Source organism: Scyliorhinus canicula, chromosome 8 (assembly GCF_902713615.1).
Source record: "Scyliorhinus canicula chromosome 8, sScyCan1.1, whole genome shotgun sequence".
In the NCBI taxonomy this organism is placed as follows: domain Eukaryota; kingdom Metazoa; phylum Chordata; class Chondrichthyes; order Carcharhiniformes; family Scyliorhinidae; genus Scyliorhinus; species Scyliorhinus canicula.
Window position 1 is genome coordinate 5634372 of NC_052153.1, and position 21071 is coordinate 5655442.

Consider the following 21071-nt stretch of genomic DNA (forward strand, 5'->3'; position numbering starts at 1 on the left):
CCGGGTGGTGGAGAATTCCGGTCACAGTGGGGGCGGGATTTACGCTGGCCCCGGGCGATTCCCTGACCCTGCGGGGGGTCAGAGAATTCCGCCCCTTGTCTCCATGTCTAACCTCCAAAACCCATTCTGCCCCCCCCCCCCCCCCCCACCCCCCACCTAATCGCACCTTGTTGAGGATGCCTCATCCAACCCTGCCCAACAATCCCGGACTTGCCTGGGTGATAAAGTTCATCCCTGTGTGTTGGAGCTGGCTTAAACGAGTTCGAATTACCGGTGAAGTTAGTTGGAAATTGTCAAATTCCGCCTCGCCTGTTTTCCCCTCCTCCACTTTCACAATGTGAAATGTCCCACATGATGTGTTGGGTGCTCTGGATCCGTGGAACACATACAGGCCGCCAACACTTAAAATAGTACAACACTATTTTATTAAGCTAGAAACTGTTAAACATACTTTTACTGTGGGTTAACACGATGTTAGATTAAACTAAAGACCTGTGCCTATCCTAACCAGTCTATGGACTCCGCACATGGTGAGGATCTGTGCTGTAAGCTCTGTCCTTCTGAGAGGCTGCATCCCGAATGAGCGGGAAAACTGATGCCCTCTGTCTTTATAGTGAGTGTGCTCTAACTGGTGATTGGCTGCGGTGCTGTGCGTGTTGATTGGTCTTGCTGTGTGTCCATCAGTGTGTGTGTCTGCACCATGATATACTGGTGCATATTATGACACCATAGTCCTGTTCAGACATACTGCTTTGGCCTCTCCTCTTCCCTTCTTTCCGTCCCCTCTCCTTGCCTCTTCCCTCCTCCTCCTCCTCCTCCTCCCCCCCGCTCCGCCTCCCCTGCCCCACAGTGCCATTAACAACAAGCAGCTTGCCAGTGCTCAAACACATTGTGGGAAGAAGCAGACATGAGCCGATTGCCTGAAGAGAATCAAAGTTAGTTCACGGTCAAAGTTTTATTGGAGTGTGAATGTAAAGGAGCCTTAGTAAATCTGAGATCGACCGGAGGCGTGAGCTGTCAAAGTAGGTGTCGCTTAGGAGCTGGCGCTGACGCAAAGAAATTTTGTTGGGTTCTTGGAGGCCAGTCATGTTGCAGTTTTCATGGGCGAGTCCCTCAGTCCCACCATCTGAAGCTGCTTCACCTGTGACCTTCCTTCCATGACCAGCTGGAGAGTGAGGAGGGTCGGGGGGGAGAGAAGAGTTGTTCATTGTTGATTTCAGTATTCATTCGGCTCTATTCACAACTTCTCTGATGAGGCTGCCCAGGGCCTGGTGATGTCATAATAAGTGAGCTGACTACCTCCAACAATAGAATGCCCAACAATTCATCGTAACATCTTTGAGTTGCTGAGGGGCCCACAATCAGCCAGTGGCAAACTTAAGTGGATTAGCCATCCCAATGCCTTTAACAGCAAGGCCGAGTTTAAGTGCTCTAATGGGTAGCTCATCTGACTCCTTGAAGTATCTCCGAGGCTCTGGACAGGAGTCTGAATGAATCTCCTCCACTTGTCTGGGTGGGAGACACTGCCAGAAAGTTTGGCACCGTGCAAATGCTAACTTGATCAGTGTTCCTGCCACTGGATGTTCTAGCTGGCTGCAGTACACTCAGGCTAATCACTAGGATCCCCTCGCCAATATTGTTTTGGCATTCGCTCAATCCGCTGTGAGCAGAGAAGTAATATTACGGAAGTTGCATCACCTCCCATTCTGACTTGGATATGTAACGCCTTTCCTTCATTGCTCCATGTATGAAAACCCTAGGATTCCCTAATTTATACAACCGCGCGGGGGCAGAGTTTCCACGTCGACACAAAACACGAGAGAGGCGGTGGAGGTGGGTGGTGACAGCAGTAAAAGTAACATTGGCGACACTGCCTATCTCCCTGAAATCAAAATGAAAATAAAGTAAAAAGGGCGGGGGGGGGGGGGGGGGGGGGGGGGGATGGATAAAAGCTTCCACCTTGACAGTTCTTGAATATGTCATCACCACTCCGCTTCTCATTCGCCTTTCCAATTTTTAATTCCAATCCCCAAGAGCTGTTTATGATCCGGCCCACAGCATTGAAGATTGCCCTCGTCAAAGTCACCCGATGTCCTTGCCGTCTCTGTTGTATCCAATGCTGTTTGTTCCGTTCCTCCACTTGGCACTTGTTCTCTACAATCCACTCTTTCCTCTTCCCTGCCCCCTCACCCCCCTGCACTCCCATTTGGAATCTTTATCCTCATCTTTGTGGTCGCTGGGCTTGATGTCCACTCCTCATCGGCTGCCAAACTCCATTCCAATTAAATACCGTCTTGTCCTAAATTCCACCCATAATCCCTGTGCTTGCTGACTTCCATTGGCTCTGGACTCCAATACGTAGAACTCCAAATCCTCCCCATCCTTTATCAGTCCCTGCGACGCCTTGCCCCCAGACCTCCTACCTGATTGTGTCGAACACACTCTTGCTCCAGCTCCACTACCTACACCATCTCGAGAGGCGGTGGAGGTGGGTGGTGACAGCAGTCCCTCAGTCCTGTTCAGACATACTGCTTTGGCCTCTCCTCTCCCCCTTCTTTCCGTCCCCTCTCCTTGCCTCTTCTCCCCCCCCCCCCCCCCACCTCCCCCTCCACGCCCCAAATCTGGGAGCCTGACCGTCTTATTTCAGATCATTTGGCTTGCATGCCAAAAAGAAAAGAACTCTACAGGCATTTTCTAATAACCTGTAACATACTGGACTGCCTAAGTCCCTTTAGAGCAGAAAGGGATCGCAACAATACCAACTAGTGGCACAAGACTTTGTTGGAGAGGATAAGTTATCATCGTAGGTTATCATAGAATTTACAGCGCAGAAGGAGGTCCCTTGGCCCAGCGGGTCTGCACCGGCCCCTGGAAAGAGCACCCTATCTAAGCCCACATCTCCACCCTATCCCCGTAACCCAGCAACCCCACCTACCCTTTTTGGACACGAAGGAGCAATTTAGCACGGCCAATCCACCTAACCCACACATTTTTGGACTGTTGCCCCTGGTGTGTTTAACAGCTGTGCTATGTCGTTTTTTAAGGTTCACTTCTTGCGTGTGACTTTTAGTTAAACTCCCAACAGTAGCACTGAGCACACCTGGAGACTGTATAGTCATTCTGCGCCTCCGCATGATGTACAACACTTCAATCTGCAGCATGGAGCAAATGGAGAGGACTACAGAGCAAGGAGGATGATGCAATTGGTGAAAGATGATACCAAAGCCAAGACCAAAGCAAGATCCTTCATTACTCAATTGGGCGATTATTGATCATCGGTCAAAGATCGTCAACATCGTGATAATGAATAGCAGAAGTAAAGGATGAGAACGCTTTGTTTTTAAATGCTGCTGCCAATTCTTTTTCCATCTTTGGGATTTGGCCCCAGTGCCTGGAGGTTAATCCCCAATTCCTTGAGACTCCCAAGGCAGTCATGGACGCTTGGCAGCCCATAAGCGAGGTCGGGAAGATCCGGAATAATTAGCTGGGCCTGTGAGTGAACAAAGACCAAGTGACTGTAAAATCCGGATTGAAAACTAACGCTGGGGGTAACTGGGAGATATAGTTGGAGAGAGAAATTTGATTTTGTGTATTGTATATTTTCTATGAATCAATAATGGAATGTAATGCTATTTTATTTAAGATTTGAATAACGTTATCACGTCCTTCATTACCTCCCCCCTACTGCCTCTGTGACATTATAGAAATGTACAGCGTGTGAGGGGTTAATGTTCTGTCACAATTAGCCACTAGATGGAGCTAGGGACAGTACTATAAAAGGCATTGACTCTTAGACTTCTGGGAGAGAGCGGAATAGAGGAGACTGAAGTGGAAGTGCGTAGTAGAGCTAGAGAGGATAGAATATAGTGATAAGAGTATAGATATCGTGTTAGTGAGTGTAGTTTAATATAATCTCTTTGTTTACTATAGGATTAAGTGTTGAACTTTAATTTAAATATTGTAAGTAAATTTAGTTTTGTTGATGAACATAGCTTCAAGTATCTTTGTGAACACTCTGCTCTCCATCCTGAAGTCGACCCCTCAAAGATCACCACTGGGCTGGTTCAGCTCACTGGGCTAAATCGCTGGCTTTTAAAGCAGACCAAGCAGGCCAGCAGCACGGTTCGATTCCCGTACCAGCCTCCCCGGACAGGCGCCGGAATGTGGCGACTAGGGGCTTTTCACAGTAACTTCATTGAAGCCTACTCGTGACAATAAGCGATTTTCATTTTTCACAGCCTTGTTTGTTTGTTTTTTTTCTAATTTTAAGTCTGCATGTTCTTTTTAGATGCAAGACTAAGAATCTTAGCATCTCTTTCGAAAGACTTGATTAGTTTACAAGTGCAGAATGAATACCCAATTATTGGGAGTTGCCAAACCCCCCCAGGTTTCCCTGCTGTCTCCTGGAATTTAGTTCAATCTCCAGGACACTGTTGGGAATGCAATGTTTAAAAAAAGAGGAGAAAAATCATTGGGGCAAGAAGCAAAGTTGTGCTTTCGTTTTATTATCTTTGGGCACTTTAATTTATTAATTACAGAAATATTTGCGATTGGGGGGAAGGTGGCTGTTTCACTAGCAGTTGAGATGAATCTAGTTGGGTGCTAAAAATAAGTCTGATCTAGTTATCCAGTGGATGAAGCAATCTGCCTGGATGATAGACCGATGTCGAAGGTGTAGACTTGGAGTGGTTTGTGGTGGGAGGTCATGTGATCCCCAGGCGTATGCCCAAAGTCCTGTCAGTTGATGGGGGAACTTAACCTTCCAACAAAAATATCTGCTATTGATATAATATGTGTTAAACCATCCCAAGGTGCTTTGCAGAAGCATCATGCAAAATATGAATCTGAGCCAGGTTATGAAATAGTTGGGCAGGTGTCAGAGGTAAATTTTGGAGGAGGAAAGGAGATACGGAAAGGTTTAGGGAGGAAATCCCAGGGTTTGCGGCCTTGGCAGCTGAAGGCAATGCCTGCCTGCATTTCTGAGCACTCGGCGCAGGAAGTAGTTGTCTATATTTTGTTACGTGCTCTCACCCGCATCTCTGGGAAACATGGGTGAAGAGTCAAGGTCATGATACACGGTTTGAAGAGATAGACAGAAGACTAGTCAAGATCCAGTTAATTGCCATCTAGCTAGCGTTTCGGAAGCTTGATTTTGAAGCTTTGAAATTTTGATGCAAATGTTATCAATGTAATTTCGATAGTATTTTAGTCAAATGGCCTCAACTGTCCCTTGGATTGCTGTCGGTCCATCATGTGTGGAGAAAATGGAGCAGCAGAGAAGCAGAAGTGTTTATCTGCTTGCAAAGTCCAAGTTCTTCTAATGGGGTAAGATTTCTTGAAAGGTGGTTGCAGGGTTTGCTATTTTTACATCTATTGTGGCAATTATCCATTTTAATTACACCTTTCTTCGCCAATTAATAGGTTTCTTTCATTTCTGAGGGATGTGATGGATTCCCACAGGAGATGCTTCAACTCCCCCGACAATGATCCTTAAAAAGCTCCTTGGCAATTTCTGCAAACATTTATTTATATTTTGGTTTGTTTCCATGATGTGTGTTTTATTCTTTGTATCCAAGTTGGAAAAATTCCCTTAATCATTCCAGGAAAAGTATAGAGCTGGGTTAACACAATTAAAGTGTATAGGATCTATGTTTTAAAAATAAAGGCATTGAGTGCAGAAAAAACAAGGAATTTGTGGACCTGTCGCTAGCTAGACCTCCGCTCCCACCATTTCCAGTTCGTGGAATGTTAAGTCTTTGACTGTCTGTCTCCCCCTCTCTTCCTCTGTCCAGCTGTGTGTTTGTTCTCTCTTTCCCTCTCCCTCTCCCTCTCCTTTCTTTCCCTCTCTCTCTCTCTCTCTCTCCCCCTCAACCCCATACATCCCCTGTCAGTCTCTCTCTCTCTCTCTCTCTCTCTCTCTCGCGCTGCTCCTGCCTCTCGCGCTGCTCCTGCCTCTCGCGCTGCTCCTGCCTCTCGCGCCGCTCCTGCCTCTCGCGCCGCTCCTGCCTCTCGCGCCGCTCCTGCCTCTCGCGCCACTCCTGCCTCTCGCGCCACTCCTGCCTCTCGCGCTACTCCTGCCTCTCGCGCCGCTCCTGCCTCTCGCGCCACTCCTGCCTCTCGCGCTGCTCCTGCCTCTCGCGCTGCTCCTGCCTCTCGCGCTACTCCTGCCTCTCGCGCCACTCCTGCCTCTCGCGCCACTCCTGCCTCTCGCGCTACTCCTGCCTCTCGCGCCCCTCCTGCCTCTCGCGCCGCTCCTGCCTCTCGCGCCGCTCCTGCCTCTCGCGCTGCTCCTGCCTCTCGCGCTGCTCCTGCCTCTCGCGCCGCTCCTGCCTCTCGCGCCACTCCTGCCTCTCGCGCCGCTCCTGCCTCTCGCGCCGCTCCTGCCTCTCGCGCCGCTCCTGCCTCTCGCGCCGCTCCTGCCTCTCGCGCCGCTCCTGCCTCTCGCGCCGCTCCTGCCTCTCGCGCTGCTCCTGCCCCTCGCGCTACTCCTGCCTCTCGCGCTACTCCTGCCTCGCGCGCTACTCCTGCCTCGCGCGCTACTCCTGCCTCTCGCGCTACTCCTGCCTCTCGCGCTCTTCTCCTGCCTCTCGCGCTACTCCTGCCTCTCGCGCTGCTCCTGCCTCTCGCGCTGCTCCTGCCTCTCGCGCTGCTCCTGCCTCTCGCGCTGCTCCTGCCTCTCGCGCTGCTCCTGCCTCTCGCGCTGCTCCTGCCTCTCGCGCTGCTCCTGCCTCTCGCGCTGCTCCTGCCTCTCGCGCTGCTCCTGCCTCTCGCGCTGCTCCTGCCTCTCGCGCCGCTCCTGCCTCTCGCGCCGCTCCTGCCTCTCGCGCCGCTCCTGCCTCTCGCGCCGCTCCTGCCTCTCGCGCCGCTCCTGCCTCTCGCGCCGCTCCTGCCTCTCGCGCCGCTCCTGCCTCTCGCGCCGCTCCTGCCTCTCGCGCCGCTCCTGCCTCTCGCGCCGCTCCTGCCTCTCGCGCCGCTCCTGCCTCTCGCGCCGCTCCTGCCTCTCGCGCCGCTCCTGCCTCTCGCGCCGCTCCTGCCTCTCGCGCCGCTCCTGCCTCTCGCGCCGCTCCTGCCTCTCGCGCCGCTCCTGCCTCTCGCGCCGCTCCTGCCTCTCGCGCCGCTCCTGCCTCTCGCGCCGCTCCTGCCTCTCGCGCCGCTCCTGCCTCTCGCGCCGCTCCTGCCTCTCGCGCCGCTCCTGCCTCTCGCGCCGCTCCTGCCTCTCGCGCCGCTCCTGCCTCTCGCGCCGCTCCTGCCTCTCGCGCCGCTCCTGCCTCTCGCGCCGCTCCTGCCTCTCGCGCCGCTCCTGCCTCTCGCGCCGCTCCTGCCTCTCGCGCCGCTCCTGCCTCTCGCGCCGCTCCTGCCTCTCGCGCCGCTCCTGCCTCTCGCGCCGCTCCTGCCTCTCGCGCCGCTCCTGCCTCTCGCGCCGCTCCTGCCTCTCGCGCCGCTCCTGCCTCTCGCGCCGCTCCTGCCTCTCGCGCCGCTCCTGCCTCTCGCGGCGCTACTGCCTCTCGCGCTGCTCCTGCCTCTCGCGCTTCTCCTGCCTCTCGCGCTGCTCCTGCCTCTCGCGCTGCTCCTGCCTCTCGCGCCGCTCCTGCCTCTCGCGCCGCTCCTGCCTCTCGCGCCGCTCCTGCCTCTCGCGCCGCTCCTGCCTCTCGCGCCACTCTCTCCACCCCACACACCCCGTGTCAGTTACGGTTCCTCTCTCTCACACGTTCACCAGCCCTGTCCCTATCCCTATTGCTGAGGGGTTTGAAAGATTTTTTTAATAGTTCGATCATACTGTGCTGTTAAGATGTGCAGATCTGTATTAACGGTTGTTTACTTTGATTTGAATATGGGATGTTTTCAAAGTAATAGCGATTGTCAGTGTACACAAAGCTGTGTGGCGGTTATGACACTATTTCTGAACTGTTACATTTATTCTGTAGCATTTTCAATTAATTGCAAGGTCAGAAAATTCTCTGTTTGGAACAACCCACTGTCTGCCTGCCTAATCCCAAGATGTTTTGCACACGAGAAAATATCTCACTCGATAGTTTTCTCAGGGTAAATAAGGAGAAACTGTTCCCGCTGGCAGCAAGGTCAGTAACCAGAGGACACTGATTTTAGGTAATTGCCAAAGTCAGAGGGGGAGAAAAGGAGACGGTTTTTAACACCAGGAGCTGTCGTGATCTGGGGCGCACAGCCTGAAAGGACGGTGGAAACAAATTCAATAGGAATGCTCAAAAGGGAAATGGGTAAATAGTTGAAGGAGTAACATTTGCAGGACAATGGATCAGGAGTAGAGGTGTGGGACTAATTGTGTAGCTCTTTCAAAGAATTAGCAAAGGTGCGATGGACTGAATGGCCTCTTCCTTTGCTTTAGAATTCCAGCAGCCTTATTAGCAATTCTGTAACATTATCATTACCTAAAAGCACGGTAGCACAGTGGTTAGCACTGTTGCTTCACAGTGTCAGGGTCCCAGGTTCGATTCCTGCTTGGGTCTGTGCGGAGTCTGCACGTTCTCCCCGTGTCTGCGTGGGTTTCCTCCGGGTGCTCCGGTTTCCTCCCACAGTCCAAAGACGTGCTATTAGGTGAATTGAGCATTCTGAACTCTCCCTCTATGTACCCGAACAGGCACCGGAGTGTGGCGACTAGGGGACTTTCACAGCAACTTCATTGCAGTGTTAATGTAAGCCTACTTGTGGCAATAATAAAGATTATTATTGGAATCTTGATGAATTATTTTGGCATGCTTCAGATTGATCACCGTGTCACTGCTTCAAGTGTGTGATCGATGATCAAATGTAATGCCGTTCGAAAATCATTAAATAGGGGTGGGGGGGGGGGGGGGGGCTGCCATTCCGTAGGGCAGGGACCCACTTTAGGTATTTGTGGGGTGCAGGTTGCCCGGCGTGGGGGTGGCTTCGCAGACACAACATCACTAGTTTGATGGGGAGAGTGAAAGCCGACCTGGCGAGGTGGGATGGTCTCCCTCTGTCACTGGCGGGTCGGGTACAGGCTGTTAAAATGAATGTGTTGCCGCGATTTCTGTTTATTTTTCAATGCCTACCGATTTTCCTGCCAAAGTCTTTTTTTAGGGAGATTGAGGAAAGGATTACCTCGTTTATATGGGGAGGGAAGGTGGCCAGAGTGAGGAAGGTGCTGCTACAGAGGGGAAGGCAGGCAGGGGGTTTGGGTCTCCCGAACCTGATGTATTACTACTGGGCGGGCGAATGTGGAGAAGGTGCGGAGCTGGGTCAGAGGGGTTGATTCCCAGTGGGTCAGAATGGAGGAGAGTTCGTGCAGGGGGTCGGGGCTGAAGGCACTAGCAACAGCGCCGCTCCGGGGAAATACTCGGAGTCCGGCAGTAATAGCTTCATTGAAAATCTGGAGGCAGTTTCGCCAACACTTCGGGTTGGGGGCAGGGTCAAGGGAAATACCGATCCGGGAGAACCACAGATTTGAGCCAGGGAGGTGGGACGGAAGCTTTCGGAAATGGGAAGAGAAGGGGATTAAGACCCTAAAAGATTTATTTCTTCGGGGTCGATTTGCAGGATTGAGGGAGCTGGAAGCGAAGTATGGGCTGGAGCAGGGAGAAGTGTTTAGATATATGCAGGTTCGGGACTTTGCCAGGAAGGAGATACAGAGCTTCCCGGAGTAACCGGCTTCCACGTTGTTGGAGGAGGTGCTGGCGGCAAGTGGACTGGAGAAGGGGGCAGTGTCAGCGGTATACGGAGCTATGTTGGAAAAGGATAAGGCACCACTGGAGGGGATCATAGCAAAGTGGGAGGAAGAGTTGGGAGAGGGTATGGAGGAGGGGTTCTGGTGTGAGGTGCTCCTGAGAGTAAATGCCTCCACCTCGTGTGTGAGGTTGGGGCTGATACAGCTGAAGGTGGTGTACTGAGCGTACCTCATGAGGGCGAGGATGAGCCGATTCTTTGAAGGGGTAGAAGATGTGTGTGAGCGTTGTGGGGGGGCCCCGCTAATCACGTTCATATGTTTTGGTCCTGTCCAAAGCTAGAGGAGTACTGGAAGGACGTTTTTTGGGTAATTTCCAAGGTGGTGCATGTGAAACTGGACCTGGGTCCCCGGGAGACCATATTCGGGGTGTCGGACCAGCCAGGGTTGGAAACGGGTGCAGAGGCAGATATCATAGCCTTCGCCTCGTTGATCACCCGAAGGCGGATCCTGCTGGGATGGAGAGCGGCCTCTCCACCCTGTGCCCTGGCAGGGCGAGGGGACCTGTTGGAATACTTGACCCTTGAGAAGGTTAAGTTCAAACTGAGGGGAAGCTCGGAGGGGTTCGACAAGCCATGGGCACTATTTTTAATGCACTTTCAAGAACTGGATAACATCGAACATTAGTTGGGGGAGGGGGGGATGGGTGGGTGGGTTGGGGGGGGAGGCTGCTATGTATGTTAAAGATGACTATGGGTAATCCCTGATTCCTTTTTTATCATTTGTTTATGTTAACATGCGGGCTGATGTTTGGGGGTTGGTGGGAGGATGGGATCATTGTTATTGTTATGGGGTTTGATATATTTGTTGTTGATTATTGTTTGTTGTTGGGGGGTGTAAATTTGGGAGTAAAATTGTGAAAAAGGAGAATAAAAATATTTTTTAAAAAAAGAAAATCATTAAATCATCCTGTTGAATAATCTGAGAATAAAATAGCGGGACTTTTAGATAAATTCTAGCATGGGCACAGTGATTATCAGTCATAGCTCGGTGATAACACTCCCGCTTTCGAGTTGGAGAGTTGTTTACAGCCCAACTCCAGGACCTAAGCACTGAAAGTCAAGGCTGGCAGTGCAGTGCGGAAGGGGTGCTGTACTGTTGGATGTGCCATCCTTCAGATCCCACAGATCTATTTTAAGAAAAGCAGGGGAGTTCTCTCCGGCGTCCTGTCCGAATATTTATTCCTCCATCAACATCACCAGAACAAAGTTTTATCAAGTTGGAGGTTTGATGAGAGCTGCCTGTGTGCAGATTGGCTGCCATACTTCCTTCATTACAAGTGACCACTCTTTCTGCAGTGCATTCTCGGATGGCCTTGGGGCGTGAAGGGTCCGCCTGTCTTTAGTTTATTGATCGGATTTGATTGTTTTTGTGAAGGGTAAACATTTTTGAAGTTGATTACTCTCCCTTTGCAGCATGTCTGTAATTTTGCGACAAGTTTGTAAAGCTGAAAGTAACTTTGTTCAATTGATTTCCAATTCTGGATAACTACGAGGTAGAGATTTCTTGTGAGTTCCTTGTTACAGAGCAGGGATTTTCATATTTTAAAATAAATTGACTTTTTATGTGGAACCTTTTTTTGTTCTAAGCGATGGTAGATTCTAATTTTGTCAAATAATCATCACAATTCATACCCATTTTTTTATTTCCTCTTTGTGAGGAAACCGATCTTGTTACGTTCAGTTTAACATTCGTGTTATCTAAATCAATAACGTGCCATTCGGCACCATCGTGGTCAGGGAGATTTCTTTAAACTGGAGGTGGTGTAATAGATTGGAAAGGAACACCAGGAAATTCATCCAGGTGCTCATGATATGCAAATTTCCTCATGTGAGCAAGGAGGATCCCATTTTGAGAATTGAATCACATTTAATGGTACATTGATCTTCACTTAAAGTTGCAGGCAAGAAATGGCGGATGTGGGACGAAGCACAACTGCTTTTCCGAAGAGCCAACCAGGGATATATGCCCTCCTGCTGGAAGTTCCTGAGATTCTAATTCCATGATTTCCAAGACATGTTTGAAACGTTTCCGGTACCGACCCTCCTTTAGAGCTTATTCAATTCACTGTATTTTTTGACAACTTGAAGTTGGTGTCGCGGGACCCAGATTAACCTTCACACAAGAGGCAAAGACACCTCATCGCGTCTTGGAATTTTAGCAAGGCATAGAAACGTTACGGTGCAGAAAGAGGCCATTCAGCCCATTGGGTCTGTGCTGGCCAAAAAAAGGGAAAAACAACTGGCTGCTCATTTCAATCACATTTTCTGGCACTTGATCCGTAGCCTCTCGGGTTCCAGCAAGTCAGATACAGATCCAAGTACCAGTTAAATGAGTTGAGTATTTCAGCCTCGACCACCAGCTTAGGCCGTGAATTCCAGTCGCCCACCACCCTTTGGGCAAAAACGTTTTTCTTCAGGTCCCCTCTAATCCTTCTGCGAATCACCGTAAATCTCTGCCGCCTGGTAATTGACCCCTCAGCTAGGGGGAAACAAGTCTTTCCTGTCTACCCTTTTCTAGACCCCTCATCATTTTCTACACCTCAATTAGGTCACCCCTCAGCCACCTCTGTTCCAAGGAAAACAACCCCAGCCTATCCAATCTCTCCTCATCGCTGCAGTTTTCAAGCCCTCGCAACTTTCTTGTAAACCTCCTCTGCACTCTCTCCAGAGAAATTATGTCCTTCCTGTAATGTGACCAGAACTGCGCGCACAGTTCCAGCTGTGGCCTAACCAGCATTTTACACAGTCCCAGCGTTACATCCCTGCTTTTGTATTCGGCCAGTAAAGGAAAACATTCCATCGGCTTTCTTGATCACCCTTGTCCACCTGTCCTGTCACAAGAGTCCCACTTGAATTCTAATGTAACGATCTAATGCAGCAATGAATTTTACTAACTAACCGCTCGGGTGGCACGGTAGCACAGTGGTTGGTGAGCACTGTTGCTTCACAGCTCCAGGGTCCCAGGTTCGATTTCCCGCTAAGTCACTGTGCGGCGTCTGCACGTTCTCCCCATGTCTGCGTGGGTTTCCTCCGGGCGTTCCCCTTTCCTCCCACAAGTCCCGAACGACGGGCTTGTCAAGTGAATTGGGCATTCTAAATTCTCTGTGTACCCGAACAGGCGCCGACTAGGGGCTTTTTCACAGTAACTTCATTGCAGTGTTAATGTAAGCCTACTTGTGACAATAAAGATTATTATTATAATGTCAGTCTACTTCTGACACTGACGAAGATTATCATTATTATCGTATATATGAGCAATTTTGCAGCATAGAAACAGGCCAGTCAGCCCATTTGATGGTGTTTATGTGCCACATAAGCCACTTCACAGCCTTTTTCACCTCACACACTCAAATCAACATTCCTCCTGATCCCTTCTCTGATCGTCTAGCTTCCCTACTATTCACCTCGTCCGCTCCCAGTGGTAGCGCGTTCCACGTTAATTGTTCAGACCTAACTTTCTGGAACAATTAAAAATGGTAAGTTCTGTTCTTGTAAATGTTTTCGTTTTGACTGAAAGATACAGCAGTAACCACCATAGATTATTAGTGCTTGCACAAATAATCCTTTGGTGTCAACCCAGATTGGTTTGGCTCGTATGGACAGGTTGTTTTATAATAATAATCTTTATTGTCACAAGTAGGCTTACATTAACACTGCAATGAAGTTACTGTGAAAATCCCCTAGTCGCCACGTTCCGAAGCCTGTTCAGGTACACTGAGGATGAATTCAGAATGTCCAAATTACCTAATAGCGCGTCTTTGGCGTCTTTGGCGACTTGTGGGAGGAAACCGGAGCACCCAGAGGAAACCCACGCAGACGCGGGGAGAATGTGCAGACTCAGCACAGGCAGTGACCCAAGCCGGGAATCGAACCAGAGACCCTGGTGCTGTGAAGCAACAGTGCCAACCACAGTGCTACTTCACTCCTTCCTTGAAGCGGGGTACACAAATGAGGAACAATGGTCAATGGTCTGATATGTGGATTTGTCTTCCCACTCCACTCCATAGTGATCTTTCAGGTCCAAGTTTGTGTACTTGTTTACTTGGGAATGATGCAAATGTTTTGAGCCTTGAGCTTTCACCCTTCCAACCAAATAAAATTCTGTTGCTGGTATTAGTTTCTCAATCGGCTATTTTACAAACTTTCCGTATAGTGCAAGCAGGAGCGTTCATTTGGGGAGTCCTGCAAAGAAAATGGTGACCTGTGGCCACTCCCACTGCTCCCATTCCAATCTCCCAAGTTTCCAGGAAATTGAGGGTCGCCCCATCTCTCCGAAGCCACCAGTGCCTTCCCGATCAGCCTGGCAGTGTCTGACACCCAGGAGTGACAATGACCAGCGGCTCAAATGTTATCCATCCTTCTGTGTTTCGCCTGAAACCTGCCCTTGAGTTACAAATTCATAACCTCCCTCCCCCTGCCAATTTGTTTTGCTAGGATTGGTGATCTTAACAATGCTATCCTCTTAACAACAAGAACATTGTGTACTGTATCCGTATATAACTCCCTGTCCATATAATGATTGCACTCCAGTCCAAATGCAGACTGTGACATTTGATTAAATTCCTGCAGAATAATTTTGGAGAGGAAACACTGAGTTTTTATTGCGAATGTGACATCTGACACTTGCTTCATTGTGTCACGTATAAAATGCTCAAGTTGTGTATTTAAAAAAAATTAATTCAGACCAGTTATGAAGTTGCAAACAAATGACCCGTAATCATGTTTACTGTTGCTCTCTGAGTTCGGACTGTAATCTCTTGCAATAAGCGGGGAATTGAAGAGGATTTTTTTTTAAAACACCACGCGCTGCTATGATCTGGAAGGCGTGGCTTCAAGGGTGGTGGAAACAGATTTAAGAATACTGTAATAACTTTCAAAAAGGAAATTGGACACTTTGCTTTGGTGTTCACCAGTGAGAGGCAGAGTGTGGGTTTAAAAAATCAGTGAGAAGGACTGATAAAATTAAATAAATTAACAGAGAGGAGGTTCGGAGAGGTCTGGCAGGCTTAAAAGTGGTCAAATCTTCAAGGCCAGCTGAAATGTATCCCAGGCTGTTGGCTGAGGCAAGTGACGAAACAGGGACGCCAGCAATCATTTTCAATTCCTCTTTGGCCACAGGAGAGGTTTCGGAGGACTGGAGGAAAGCCAATGTGGGGCCATTATTGAAGAAGGGATAAACCAGGAAACTACAGGCCAGTCAGTGGTGGGGAAACTATTGGAAGTAAATCCGACAGAGAATGAATCTGCATTTGGAGAGGCAGTGATTAATCAAGATCAGTCAGCATCTCGTTGTTGAGGGGAGGTCATGTCTTACCAACTTGATTTAATTTTTCGAAGAGGTGACCAGGTGGGTAGATGAGGGTAATGCATTTGACATGGTCTACTTGGACTTCAGCAAGGCTTTTGATAAGGTCCCTTCATGGGAGACTGACAGCGAAGGGTCAGAGCCCATGGGATCCAAGGAAATTTGGCAAATTGGATCCAGAATTGGCTGAGTGGCAGGAAGCAGAGGGTGATGGTCGAGAGGTGTTTTTCTGACTGGAAGCCTGTGTCCATTGGGGTCCCGCAAGGATCAATGTTGGGGACCTTGCTGTTTGTGGTTTATATGAATTATTTAGATGTGAATATAGGAGGGCTGATCAGTAAGTTCACGAATGATATGAAAATTGGAAGAGTGGTAAATAGTGAGGAGGATAGTCGTCGATCACAGGAGGCTATAGACAGGCTGTTCAGGTGGGCTTGTTAGTGGCAAATGGAATTCGATTGAGATAAGTGTGAGGTGGGCAGGACAAATGGGGAAAGGGAATACATGATGAACAGCAGAACCCTAGGAAACACCGAGGATCAGAGGGATCTTGGTGATCATGTACACTGGTCCCTTAAGTAGCAAGGTAGGTGGATAAAGTGGTTAAGAAGGCAGGGTATACTTGCCTTTATTAGCCGAGGAATAGAATTTAATTCAATGAGATCATGGTTGATCTTTTGTGGACTCAGCTCCACTTTCTGGCCTGAACACCATAACCCTTAATCCCTTTTTTCTTCAAAAAACTATCTATCTTTATCTTGAAAATATTTAATGAAGGAATCTCTACTGCTTCACTGGGCAAGGAATTCCATAGATTCACAACCCTTTGGGTGAAGAAGTTCCTCCTAAACCCAGTCCTAAATCTACTTCCCCTTATTTTGAGGCTATGCCCCCTAGTTCTGCTTTCACCCGCCAGTGGAAACAACCGGCCCGCATCTATCCTATCTATTCCCTTCATAATTTTATATGTTTCTATAAGATACCCCCTCATCCTTCTAAATTCCAACGAGTGCAGTCCCAGTCTACTCAACCTCTACTCAAAATCCAATCCCTTCAGCTCTGGGATTAACCTAGTGAATCTCTTCTGCACACCCTCCAGTGCCAGTACGTCCTTTCTCCAGTAAGGAGACCAGAACTGAACACAATACTCCAGGTGTGGCCTCACTAACACATTATACAATTGCAGCATAACCTCTCTAGTCTTAAACTCTTATCCCTCTAGCAATGAAGGACAAAATTCCATTTGCCTTTATCACCAGTTGCACCTGTAAACCAACTTTTTGCGACTCATGCACTAGCACACCCAGGTCTCTCTGCACAGCGGCATGCTTTAATATTTTATCGTTAAAATAATAATCCCATTTGCTGTTATTCCTACCAAAATGGATAACCTCACATTTGTCAACATTGTATTCCATCTGCCAGACCCTAGCCCATTCACTTAACCTATCCAAATCCCTCTGCAGACTTCTGGTATCCTCTGCACTTTTTGCTTTACCAGTCCTCTTAGTGTCGTAAAGTGTCAACTATATACAAAACAACTGATGAATAAAAGCATGATCATGCACGAGCAACCTCTCTCTTCCAGCCTCCAGCCAGTCTGAGGTCACCTGACTCTAACATTCACTTGTATTCTAATGAGACTCCTACTGGTCAGTCGGTAAATTACAACGCAACCATGATATCATTACAGGTCTTTTGAGTTGTGAGACAGTAGTGATAACCACTGTGCCATTCATGTTACATAGAGGAAGGAAAAAAGTATGATCATTGGACATATTCACAAGTACTAACAAAAGTTTGTGCCAGGGATGAGGATTAATTTGTGTGGAAGCGTTTTAGACTGCTCTTCCACACTTTCCACATATCTCCTTTTTAAAACCATTCTTGATGTTTTAAAACAGTTCAGCTGTGCTCGTCATCGGAATCTTTTGTAAAGGGGTTTGGCAGGCCAGACATGGAGAAGCGGATTCCAATCTTGGTGGAGACAAAATCTAAGGGCCACCAATATATTATGGCCGCTAATAAATCCAACTGGGAATTTGGGAGAAACTTCTTCATCCAGGGAGGGATGAGCATGTGGAATTTACAGCCACAGGGAGCCATTGAGATTAATGATATAGATGGATTTTAGGGGAAGCCAGCCAAGTCAATGAGGATGGAGGTAATAGGTTTAGGTAGTGAGATAAGATGAGGTAGGGCAGGTGAGGCTCATGCGGAGCATGAACACTGGCACAGACCAGTTGGGCTGAATGGCCGAATTCTGTGCTGTAAATTCCACGCCTTGTCTTTCAGTGATACTTTACCACTTTGATGTATGTAAACATGTGTGCAGGAGACTTCACCTAAAGGCTTTTTGGATAAATGTTTTATGGATTTCTTTAGTCTCATTGTGAAATCTTTAAATTGCCCCTGTCACTTCAAAGGCTACCTTGCCGTTTGATCTGTTCATCTTGAGATAAGTACTGAATACTGCAAGATAAATTAGGCCGAAATGGATACACATCAGGAAGGAAAGCTTCCAGGGTGCATTTCCACAAGAACTTTGGAAGATATTTATAGATAACCACAGGATTAAATTAAGGTAGGGTTAAGCACTTCAAACATACTCCGAGAGCTCTGGGTTTCCACTATCTCATTAATCCTCCCAGAACCTACCTATCTCGCTCTCCTTAAAACCAATATTATGATCCTGGACCACTCCCCAAGAGTTGCTAGGATACCGGACAAAAACCTCAATTTATTTTTAAATTTGTAAGACTCTGAGGAAAGGATATTTCTCTCCAGGCGTGATTCCACGCACAAATAGGGACAGGGTGTTTTAAAACAAACTTTATTACTAACACCGTATTAAACTAACTTTAACACCATACAAGAAATAGCTTCCAAATACTGGTTAAACAATGCTTAACAATCAATGAAACTCTTTAACCTTTAAGTGCTATCTTTTTATCTCCAATCAAGCAAAATCCTTCTCTGGTCAAAACCCACTTTTAAATACAGTTAGCAAACACAGGAATACTTGCTGTATAGAGACATCTTGGAGAAACTGCTTTGAGTGACAGAGAGATCCTTCAGGAAACAGCCTGTAGAATCTTGCCTGTGTCAAACTACTGTTTAACCTCCCAGCATTTGGCAAAAAGCTCATGTTCTGTTGACAGCAAAATCTAAACTGAAACTCAACACCTGACTGCTTCGGCCCCTGGCCCCTCCCATTAACTACATTACCTCTATCCCACTAACTGGGTTATGGCCACCTTACGAAGGCTAACCACAACCCCTCCATTATCTAATCCCCAGGGAACCTTCTTACTATAAACAAAATTCCATTAGCCCTCTTTAGGTAAACGTTACACATGGTTGAAATGAATGATCCCATTTTTACGATGCTTTAATTACCCATTCTGTAGCCCCAGTGCCTGCCTGTCTTTTAAACCAGGATTTTTTAAACCCTTTATTGCAGTCGAGACATACACACACTAACCTAGGATTTTAACGATTACCCACCAGGTACATATAATATAATATATGTACCAATACCTTACATTCATCACACCAACCTCTTTTGATCAAGCTTTCTTGTCCTGATATCTCCTCATGTGATTAATGCCAAATTGTGTCGGATACACTCTATATAAATGCAAGTTGGTGCTTTTCAAACATGACTCATCAATAAGAACGGAAAATGCTATAAGTACTCAGGTCTGTGGAAAGAGAAAAGCCGAGACAGTTTTTCAAATTGATGACCTTTCATCAAAACACCACTTGAAACGTTAACTCTCGTTTCTCTCTTCACAGACCCTGCTAGACCTTCTGTGTTTTTCCAGCATTTTCCGTTTTTATTTTCAGCATCACGGTATTTCGCTTTTGTGCGTGCTATTGGTATGTGCGCTAATTACCTCTTATAGTGTACCCTTAATTGTCAGTTTCATGTGTGCAAGTCGATTTCACTCCTTATGTGGTGTTAGTTTGTTAGTATTTGTGAATATGTCCATTCCCCTACCAGCCTCCCCGACCAGGCGCCGGAATGTGGCGACTAGGGGCTTTCACAGTAACTTCATTTGAAGCCTACTTGTGACAATAAGCGATTTTCATTTCATTTCATTTTCATGATCACACTTTTTTTCCTTCCTCTATGTAACATGGGTGGCACAGTGGCACAGTTGTGTAGCAAATGGTGATCAGTAATTAGACCGTCCTTGTACCACGTTGATGGGGCAAGCTAGCATTGTATTAAGATCAGAAATTCTCATTGTTTGCCGTGTGGTTTCACTCATACATTTTAACATTTATGTTTTAAGACCATGAGACATAGGACCAGAATTAGGCCACTTGGCCCATTGAGTCTGCTCTGCCATTCAATCATGGCTGATATTTTCTCATCCCCATTCTCCTGCCTTCTCCCCATAACCCCTGATCCCCTTATTAATCAAGAACCTATCTATCTCTGTCTTAAAGATACTCAGTGAATTGGCCTCCACAGCCTTCTGCGGCAAAGAGTTCCACAGATTCACCACCCTCTGGCTGAAAAAATTCCTCCTCATCTCTGTTTTAAAGGATCGTCCCTTTAGTCTGAGATGGTGTCCTCTGGTTCTAGTTTTTCCGACAAGTGGAAACATCCTCTCCACGTCCACTCTATCCAGGCCTCTCAATATTGTGTACATTTCAATAAGGTCCCCTCTCATCCTTCTAAACTCCAGTGAGTACAGACCCAGAGTCTTCAAATGTTCTTCATACGACAACTCTTCATTCCAGGGATCATTCTTGTGAACCTCCTCTGGACCCATTCCAAGTCCCCAGCACATCCTTCCTTAGATACGGGGCCCAAAACTGCTCACAATACTCCAAATGGGGTCTGACCAGAGCCTTGTACAGCCTCAGAAGTACATCCCTGGTCTTGTATTCTAGCCCTCTTGACATGAATGCTAACATTGCATTTGCCGCCTTAACTGCCGACTGAACCTGCACATTAACCTTAAGAGAATCGTGAACAAGTACTCCCAAGTCCCTTTGTGCTTCTGCTTTCCGAAGCATTTCCCCATTTAGAAAATAGTCTCTGCCTAGATTCCTCCTTCCAAAGTGCATAACCTCACACTTTCCCACATTGTATTTCATTTGCCACTTCATTGCCCACTCTCCTAGCTTGTCTAAGTCCTTCTGCAGCCCCCTTGCTTCCTCAATACTACCTGACCTGTCCCTCTACAGATCTTTGTATCATCTGCAAACTTAGCAACAGTGCCTTCAGTACCTTCTTCCAGATCATTAATGTATATTGTAAAAAGTTGTGGTCCCAGCACAGACCCCTGAGGCACACCACTAGTCACTGGCTGCCATCCCATTATCCCCACTCTTTGCCTTCTGCCAGTCAGTCAATCCTCTATCCATGCCAGGATCTTATCCTGAACACCATGAGCTCTTAACTTGTGTAACAGTCTCCTATGCGGCACCTTGTCAAAGGCCTTCTGGAAATCTAAATAAATCGCGTCCACTGATTCTCCTTTGTCTAACTTGCTTGTTACCTCCTCCAAAGAACTCTAAAAGATTTGTTAGACACGACCTCCCTTTGACAAAGCCGTGCTGACTCAGTCCTATTTTACCATGCACTTCCAAGTCTTTGCGAGCTCATCTTTAACAACAGACTCTAAAATCTTACCAATGACTGAAGTCGGGCTAACCGGCCTATAATTTTCCGTCTTCTGCCTCCCTCCCTTCTTAAACAATGGTGTTACATTAGCCACTTTCCAGTCCTCTGGGACCCTTCCTGCTTCTCTGCTTCCAGTGATTCCTGAAAGATCACCACCAATGCCTCCACAATCTCCTCAGCTATCTCTTTTAGGACCCTGGGGTGTAGTCCATCCGGTCCAGGTGACTTATCCACCTTCAGACCTTTCAGTTTCCTCAGAACCTTCTCCTTAGTAATGGTCACTGCACTCACCTCTGCCCCCTGGTTCACCTGGAGCTCTGGCATCCCACTGGTGTCTTCCACCATAAAGACTGATGCAAAGTAATTATTCAGTACGTCTGCCATTTCTTTGTTTCCTATTAT

At 47.8% G+C, this 21071-nt stretch overlaps 2 protein-coding genes across 6 annotated transcripts in view; one reads left to right on the forward strand and one right to left on the reverse strand.

Annotated features, from left to right (window-relative positions):
* The window catches only part of pip5k1ba (phosphatidylinositol-4-phosphate 5-kinase, type I, beta a), a 166761-nt gene that overhangs the window by 55654 nt on the left and 90036 nt on the right, over nt 1-21071 (forward strand). Inside the window, exon 1 of one of the 5 annotated variants that reach the window (XM_038804081.1) lies at nt 800-935. The exons of the other annotated variants lie outside the window; for them this stretch is intronic. The gene's annotated coding sequence lies outside the window, so the exon portion shown is untranslated. Of the gene's footprint in view, nt 1-799; nt 936-21071 lie in introns of those variants that run through there. 5 annotated transcript variants of the gene reach the window in all.
* On the reverse strand, nt 6593-7486 carry LOC119970600 (trichohyalin-like; the record flags this gene model as incomplete). Its single annotated transcript, XM_038805486.1, has 1 exon — nt 6593-7486. A coding segment is annotated over one exon (894 nt), but the record flags the coding sequence as incomplete, so codon positions are not given.